The sequence below is a fragment of the Zeugodacus cucurbitae genome, chromosome 5 (genome assembly GCF_028554725.1).
Source record: "Zeugodacus cucurbitae isolate PBARC_wt_2022May chromosome 5, idZeuCucr1.2, whole genome shotgun sequence".
Taxonomy (NCBI): domain Eukaryota; kingdom Metazoa; phylum Arthropoda; class Insecta; order Diptera; family Tephritidae; genus Zeugodacus; species Zeugodacus cucurbitae.
Window position 1 is genome coordinate 18470803 of NC_071670.1, and position 9198 is coordinate 18480000.

The following is a 9198-nucleotide window of genomic DNA, read 5'->3' on the forward strand; positions in this document are numbered from 1 at the left end:
TATATATGTATATTAGATATTATTTTATTACATTTCCAGGATATATGTATGTATGTGATTGCCTTTCAAACTTAAGTAAAAGCATGGAAACGATATTTCATTAAAATTATTACTATACTAAGGGCATAAAGAAATTGCATAATAGACTGCGGCATACGTAACGTCTTGACGTGATTACAGCACGCAGCATACGTATGCATACATAGTGCATATGTAAATATGTATTTATGTCTGTAATTATAAATAGTAAATGTATGAGCAGACAAAAAAGAAACAATGCTATAGGAAACTTATAAGTATTTTACATACCAGTAACAAGTTTATGTTTTCTTAACATTGTTAGCGTTACTTGTAGTAAACGTAAATAGTTGATGCTGCTGTTAAAATATATATATTTTTTTTAATATTTGAAGTATGAGTAATTATATGCAGATTACATGATTAAACTAAACAAAGTCAAATTAAATAATTTAATATGGAACTTATCGACTAAGTTGCACACACACACACATATATGCATATATATATACATATATATGCATACATGTATATATGGATGTGCATATATGCATTGTAAATAGGTATGTGGTAGTCTAGCTTAAACTAATTAACAAATAAACAGAGTATACAATTAAAGTATAATATTTGCAAATGGATGTGTATGTAATTCGCAATTCATTTGCCGTAAAATTCATTTCATTTCATTGCGTAACAGTAATTATTTTTCATGTAAATATATTTATGAGTGCTTGTTTTTGCAAATTTTTCAATTTAATGTTTACGCATATATGTATGTATATAATTTTTATATATTTGTATGTATGTATATAATAAACAACAATCTTTTGTTTTCATTAATATTAATCAAATTTCAATAAATGAATGTTTTGTAATAACTCGTAGTTACATTTCATATTGGCATTACTTTATTCAACGTTTATCACTTGCTCTTCAAGTGATTTTCTTACTACCATTTTCAATGTTTATGCACATAAATATCAATTTTATTGTTTGATACAATAAATTTAAACATTAATTCCTGCAGAATTTTTGCATGTGATGTTTTTGCTTCAACTACATCTACTCTACATCTTCTTTTTGTTGTTGTTTCGTTTGCATTTTTGTCGGTATTTTAGGCACTGTTTTCCTTAACATTTTCATAAAAGTTTTGTGTTTTGTATTTTGTATTTATTAACTAGTCTAAAGTTATAATTCTGTAAGGGCAATTTTGAGGTTAGATTTCATTACATGCGCGTTATGTACGCTTTGCTTTTACATACTACTGAATTAATTTTGTTTTTTTTTTGTTGTAATTATTGCCTAAAAGGGTTGCATTTACTTGCCGCTAATAAAATATATATATATTTGTATGTATATATTTTTAAATGTACTTATTTTAGAATTGTTTTTTTTTTATATTATTAATAAATATAGCTCTATCACTACGATAATATTACGTTTTAATTGTATGATACATGTGTGTAGGTTTATGGTTTCATATCGCAAAATAGTACTTATGTTTAGGCGTGTAAATAATTTGGTTTCATATTGGCGATAAGATTACAGTTAGTTGATTAATGTAATATGTAATTGTTATACATTGTTAAAATCTCCCTGATAAATAGCCGCATGCATTTGTTGCGGCAAAATATCGTCTAATATGCAGTTTCGCAAGATTTGACACAACGTAATACATTGTGTTAGCTGGCAAACAAACGTAAGGCTAGTGACTGTGTAGAACGGGTGCAATTGTTTGAGCGCTACATATTCAACAATTGTTTATCAATTTTCAACACAGTTTCTTGCATATGCGGTATGTTTAACAATAATTCTGTTATATATTTACACTCTCAGCAAACAAATTACTAACAACGCACATTTATTGGCCATATCAGACACATAATAGAACAAAATTCGGAGCTAAGCTTAATTGAGATAGTGTACTGGCAGATCGGCATAATATTTCATAATTGATGATTGTCAATTTGGCATCTTAATTGCATGTTAGAGCAGTCAATTATTGTTTATTAGTGTGTTGCAATAAATCAGAAACCGTTATTATGCGTGATATTTTAAGTGGTAGTTGTTGGTGTTTTAGCGTTAAACAACATATTGCTGGTTGGACCAAGTTTTTAAGGCAAATTTTTTGTCAAATTTAATTTAAGCACTCTAACATTAAAATTTTTTTGTAAATACACTTTTTTCAACTGCTAGATATGACCACGGATATTTAATGCAACTCACTTTTAAAAAGATACACCAGCCAGCTAACAATGCAGATAACCGCTTAGCTTGAACCGCAAAAATACGGTATTTCTTTCTTATTCGCACCCCTGTATGACCGTTAGCAACTTTTTAGCTGCAAGTTGAACTGTTTAATGCTAACTTACGCGATTGTCGCCTGTCACTGCAACGTTCAACTACTCAACCAAGCGCCGTATAGACGACGTTGCCGTCGCTCTCTTCTGCCCTTCACACTCGCGTAACAATTAAGTTGTCATCACTCTTTGTGGCTCATGTTGGCCGTCGCGTTGCCGCTGTTGCCCATTAGTTTGTGTTGTGGTATAACAGTGAGGGTTTTCGGTATTTTCGACATCAATGTGTTGTCAATCAGCATTTGGTGTTGTTGCTGCTGTTGTTGTTGTTGTTGTTTGGATGTCATAGTTGCTGTGACGTTGCCAACACCACCGCCAATTTGTGGGCCCTTGTGTAATAATTGCGGCAATTTGGCTGCAGCTTGTGCACCCACCATATTGCCGCCGTTCAGCATATGCGTTGATTCCGGGAAATTCCAAATCCAGGCATTGTTATTGAGCTTGGCTGTGGCAGCGGCGGCAGCAGCAGCAACTGCTAGTGGATTTGAATTCGGATTTGAGAAGGCATTGGTCAGCAGGGGCATTATGGGTGAGGAGAAAACGCTGGCATTTGAATTCGGTACGCTAACGTTGGTGACAGCTGCGTGTGAAGTTGGTGCGCCGTTACCACCGTTGTGTGTAGCGGTGGCGGTGGGTTTGGGAGCGATTGTTGGATAGCGGCCGGGAGCTTTTAGCGCATGTTGTTTCTGCAATTGCATCATTTGTAGTTGCATCAATTGTTGCTGTGCCGCTTGCTGTTGCTGCTGATGTTGTTGTTGTAAATGATGTTGTTGTTGTTGTTTGGCGGCATGTTTGTTAAAGTTTGTCACTTGCAGATTCGGTGCCGTTGCTACTTTCGTTGGTTGCTGATGTTGTTGCTGATGTTGTTGTTGGTGTTGTTGCTGCTGCTGTTGCTGTTGATGCTGTTGCTTGACATCGTGCGGATTCTTGCCAGTCTTTAACATCTGATCGCGTAACAATTTCTCACGCCTCAAAATGCACATACGGTTGTAATCGAATATGGAGATGAGGAACGGTTTGCCACCGGAAAGTACTTGCACCAGCGCCGGCAGCCGTCGACCGTCCGCAGTCTGGTACAGCGGACCACCCTTGTCGATTAAATGCAAATTCTCCTCTACAGGCATAAGCGTCGGGCGCCAGCTGCGCTGTTGACGCTCGCGGACTGTCAACGTATCGGGCAGTATAACCACGTTAGGTGGTGGCGGGCGATGCGACGCCGCGCCACTTTCACTTGCAGTACCGGCGCCAGGCTTTGCAGTAGCCGGAGTACGCTTGTTATTGATAAGACTGGCAGTGAGTGAAGACACACTTGCAATACTTGTGGGGGGCGCTGTCACGGTACTAGTGGCGCTTGTTGAGCCACTGCTGCCAGCGGCAGCACCGACAGAGCGCCTTTGTAAACTTACTAATTCGGGCGGTGATGTTAATAAAGAAGCACCCGCACTGTTTTTCGTTTTCTCCGCCTCGTTGCGATTGTCCAAAAGCTTATTTGCTAAATCGAGTATCTTTTGCTGTTTAGTTTCAGTGCTGCCATGCGCTTTGCCAGCGCTCGTTGTTGCATTAGTGCTGGGAGCGTTGCTTGACGCTGATATTGGCAAAATTTCAACAGCTTTATTAATGCCAAGCAGATTTGTTTTCAAAATACTGCGACTATTGCCGGACGTATTACTGCTAGCAACGCTGTTGCTGCCACCACTGACCGCACCGCTGGCGCTGTTGCCACTCAAAACAGTTAAGGTGGTCGAGGGCATTGCACTGTTGTCATTCGATTTCTCCTTCAGCAGTGACTTCTGTGGCGAAGGATCACCACTTGATTGGGACTGAGGTTTCGAACGCGCCGTTATTGTCACAGCATTGGAGTTTAACTGTTTAGTTAGTTTGTCTACAGAATCACTGCGTGCGCGTTTAGCACGCATTGCATTGGGAGTCTCCACATCCAACTTTTGGCCTTTACTTTCATTCGAACCAACACGCTGCGGTTCATCATCGTCTTCATTGATTTCTACAGTGGGAATGTCGGTGCTGCTACGCTTGCTGGTGGACGGGCTGGGTTTAGCGCTTAACAATCCACCACAGTGCCCCTGATCGTACGAGGAGAGTCGCTGGCGCACCGTCTGTGTGTAAACACTAGCATTGGAAGAAGCGTTTGGCGAAAGCACCAGATCGCCATTGCGATAGTACTTCTCCAAGAGTATGAGATGGCGTAGGAAAGAACTTTGATTGCCGTAGGGCTTTTGTAGCTCCTCCCACAAACGTCGTGTTGCCTCATCGTATTGTAAAAACGTTTGTACACGTGTCCAGCCTTCTGGCGTGCGCTGACTTGCGCTGCTGCCGAAAGGCACTTTGAAATGCAGACCGAGATCCTCTTCGCCGGGAAAGAGTTCACGCATGGAAATGTTGGGATTTGCACGCAATACATTCGATATATCACTTGCAGCACCGGCGTTTGCTGACGTCGACGCTGTTTTTCCGGCATTAGCGCTACCACTGCTGCTCTGCAAAATGGCCTTGAGCTTTGACATTTGCTGTTTTCCGGAAGCGCAGCTGTTTGTTGGTGACATTGGTGCGCTAGAAGAATTGGAATCGGTCGATAATGTAGTTGGTGGATCGTAGTCGGTGAGCATATCGCTCGCATGCAGTATATGCTTTTGTTGTGTCTTTGCAGTGTCGTTATTCTCACTGGTACTGATTTCCATAGGCATTGCCTCACCCAAGCATTCAATTGAAGAACCATTAGAATCAGCGGGTGAGGGTAAATTCTTGACCGGGGTCTCCTCAAGCACTATGGACGTGTCGGTCTTATCCGCTTTTTGAGGCGTTTTATTGTTACTCATGGTAGATTTATCAGCCTCACTCATTATATTGGTGATATTAGCGTCTTCATCATCCGCCTCTGAAGCATCGTTACTGCCGTCGTGAATATTGTGAAATTGTAGAAGCCTAAAAGCATGAAATGTAAGTAATTGTATTAACTTTATGAATGTACACGAATATTTGAGGTTATGTTAACTAAGCAATTTAATTTTAACCACAGTTACACAGTTACTGTAAAAATATAAATTGCTATTTGCATCATCAATTATTAAACTTTGAGCTACTTTCTGATAATATTGTTACTTACCGTTTACGATAATTTTTGACAAATTCTGCCTTTTGTGATTTGGTGCTATCTGGCGGTTTCATTAACAAATTTGCAAAATAACGGCATAGTTTGCAGACAGCCGTGCCAATGCCCAATTGTACTGGAATGCCCATCTCGGAAAGAGCTTTTTCCAGACGATCAGTGTCCTAAAAATAAATAAGTAACAATAAATAGTATGATCGAATATAATGTTTTGAATAATAAATTGCTTAGAAATATGTCAAAACTATGCCAAATTTCAATATCACTGATTTTTAGCACGGTTATTCGAATTATACCAAAGAATATCCTTAACTTAATTTCGCACTTTTTCTAAATTTTGACCGATTTTTTTATTATAATAGAAGTTAGAGCTTACCGACGTTATGTGATACATATGATTTTTGCCCAAACGTCGTTTACACAATACACATCCCGAACATTGTATGACAGTATCGTAATGCGCCTGACAGAGCCATACACAAGTCGAACCGGTGGGCATATCAAAGTTTAGTAAGAACTTTTTCACACTCTTCCGTATGCATTTACGGCGCAGAGAGTGTGCCGTTGGGTTGGTACAATCTGGCATTAAACATTTATGAGATCTGAGATCATCTTCGGCATCCAATGTTGCATTGTCGATTCCATCAGCGCCGGCTGAGGTGGCAGCGTTATCAACTTGTCCCGTTACAGACATGCGTTTCTTGTAGGAGGGAACATTTGCACGTCTGTCCACATGACGGAAGCAAGCATCACACAAACAACTATCCACTGTTAGTTTCTCTTCATCTGTTTTGGTAATGAAATAAGGTTCAAAGGTGAAAATTATAAAAATATACTTTAGTGATATTATTTCTGTTTTAGCTTAAACTTGAACTTACTTGCAAGTATCTTCTGCTGCCGCTCAGCTGATTTGATTTGGCCCACATGGCAGGGTGTATCATATAGACCAAATTTACCGCTACAGTAGAAGCACTGGTCATCACAAAGTCGACCTGGATGAAATTTGAATGATGATGCTTTTTCTGGTATGAGTATTTCTTCTTTTTCGTCCTTTTTATGTGAAGCGCTTGCAATGGTATTGTGATGCGCTATGTCATAACCCTCCGAATGTGACGAATCTATTTAATTATAATATTTGTTAAAGATAATATGTAAATGTATGCACTTTAGTTAAGTTAATTGAAATAAATATAACAAGCAATTGCAAACCAAGCTCAAGTTATATGGAAATAAAAATATACAAATTACTTAAGCAAGTGTAGATTTGAAATAAGCATAAATAAAATACTGTAGATAATAAACATAAGTAATATTATTGAAAATGAAAAAAGATGTACATACACCATTCAAATATAAATATTAAGTTCTGCTCGTAAGTATGTGCATAGTTTTGAAAGCAAGAAGGATATTGCTACTTTTACATTATCATAATAAAGACTGGTTAATATTTATAATAATAGGAAAAAATTACGAACAAAAGTAGGTTTGATTAATTTGAGCTACGGCAAAAGCGTTTTGCATTTGGGTTAATTTATAAACACACACCAATGGTAGCGGTATTTGTAGAATGACTAGTAGTGTTAGATCGATTGTATGATTTTCTACCATGCGTTTGAACATTTGAATGGTCCGCCGTAGGACCGGCGTTGCCAGCTTTTTGCCCACCTTCGTTCTGGAAATAGAAAAGATTTAAAATCTGTCAACTTCACAAACAAAAATTTTTTCTCAAATTGTACCTCATTTTGTATAGTATAGTAGGCGTCCTCTCCATTGCTGTGCTGATCAGCGGCACGATCAGTATTGCCTTGACCACGTCCACGTCCCTTTTGGAATGTAATCTTTAGTGATTGTCTACGCACAGTGCCATTCGACGCATCCTTCGATGTAGAACTGCCAGCCAATGCTGTGCCATTACCATTACTCTTGCGTCCATTACTACCGCCCGTGGTCGATGTATGACTTCCACCACTTGTATTACGGTTTATTTTAATAACGGTCTTTAGCGTGCCAGTGTATTCATGCGTCAACGCCGCATTCGCTGACTTGCCATTGCGTTTACTGCCATTACCGCTCGAGTGTTGTTGTTGTGCACGTGTAGCTTCAGCAGCGGCAGAACTTTGTATAAATTCTTGGCGACGCTTTTCGGCGGCTTCGTGTGTTAAGAGCCCTAAATTCTGCAAATGTTGTTCTTTCTGACGTAAGGTTTCTTCATCGTGCTCCAATTCAAGTGTCACCCAGGAGCCGCCATCAGTGGACTGACCTGATTTGACGGATGTAGCATCGTCCTCTTTATGATCAGCTGTTTGCTTGGTAGGCGAATTGTTTGTCGAAGAAACTGGTGTGACTTTATCTGCAGCTTCAGAGTTATTAGTTTCCTAAAAATAGCAAACAAATAGCAAATGAGTTGAAAAATTAATAAAGAAATAATATTTACATACCTTAATTTCCAAATTGTCTGCAGCTACTAGTGTAGTCACCTCTGCAATCGGTGCTGTGTCAATTTTTTCAGAAATTTCAGTTTTTTTAACATTTTCCAATACGTCTTTGAGTGTCCAACCCGATTTAATGGCAACTAAGGGTTCGGACAATTTGATAACTTTTAAAACGTTATCTTTATCAGCGATAACCAAATCGGCGTTTGCAACTTTTTCATGAATCTTAATCTTCTCTAAATCATCGTACTTCTTCAGTTCTGCATCAATTTTGGCGACAACCTCATCGTCCTCTATATTTTCAATAATCTCCATATCAGCAGTTGGACTCTTTGATTCCTGCATATCAATACATAATTTTGTCTCATCTTCTTCATCTGAATTAACTTCATCCATAGCTTCTGCCAGATCTATACATTCATCACCTTCAACATCCATTGTGATAAGCTTGTCTTCTGGAAATTTTGGATCAACACTTTCATCTTCAATTAAGCATTTTATTTTTATATCATTTTCATCCTCGATGACTTCATTTTTTGTTAAGGTTTTATTTTCATTTTCAATTTTAAGCTTGGCTTGTATACTATCACATGCAGTTTTAGTCTTTTCATTCACTTCTTTAACATTTTCATCTAAGACACTTAAACCGGTTTTATTTTCCAAATTTTCAGTGTCATTTTCCATATCTTCATCAACGTGCAAAACTTCCATTATATCTTCTTGAACTGAAGCATTGTTATCCATGGATATGGTCTCGCTCTCTTCCATTGTGACGTCATCTTCAGCATCTATTTCGTTTGTAGATTTTTTGACGTCTTTTTCAACAGAATTAATTATACTTTCATTTATTTCACTGTTTGCAGATTCCTTTATTTCAACCTCTTCATCTAAAACTTCAGCATCACCATCCTCCTCGATTATTAGCGGCGACAAAATTTCCGTACTCAAACTATTAGCATCATCATTGAATGCATTTTTCTTATCATTGGTAATGTCTTCAACATGTAGGTCACCCTCTTTCATTTCATCGCTTTCAACCGATATTGCATCACTCTCATCAGAAGCTATTTTACCCATGGATGATAGCAATATTTCCTCACTTTCAACAGAATGCATTACATCCTCCTTGTCTTCGACTACGGTTTGTTCCTTTTCCTTTTCTGTACTCACTTTCTGCACAATTTCACCTAATTTGGGATCTTCTTCGATTCCCAAATTATTTTCCAAGAATTTTGGTTTCTTATAGAACTGTTTAACACTAATTTCA

General features: G+C 38.1%; 1 protein-coding gene across 6 annotated transcripts in view; it reads right to left on the minus strand.

Annotated features, from left to right (window-relative positions):
- Positions 1–355: 355 nt before the first annotated feature.
- Positions 356–9198, minus strand: part of LOC105218954 (serine-rich adhesin for platelets) — a 75139-nt gene continuing 66296 nt past the window's right edge. For 5 of the 6 annotated variants that reach the window (XM_054230557.1, XM_011194846.3, XM_054230556.1 and 2 more), the window contains 7 exons: positions 7938–9198; positions 7236–7874; positions 7045–7171; positions 6378–6617; positions 5876–6285; positions 5497–5663; positions 356–5315 (listed from right to left, as the gene is read on the minus strand). The exon at positions 7938–9198 is cut by the window's right edge and continues 1882 nt beyond it. In XM_054230557.1, the coding sequence (XP_054086532.1) occupies positions 2501–5315; positions 5497–5663; positions 5876–6285; positions 6378–6617; positions 7045–7171; positions 7236–7874; positions 7938–9198 (5659 nt within the window). In that variant the 3' untranslated portion in view covers positions 356–2500. The remainder of the gene's footprint in view (positions 5316–5496; positions 5664–5875; positions 6286–6377; positions 6618–7044; positions 7172–7235; positions 7875–7937) is intronic. The other variant, XM_054230558.1, reaches the window with a different exon arrangement.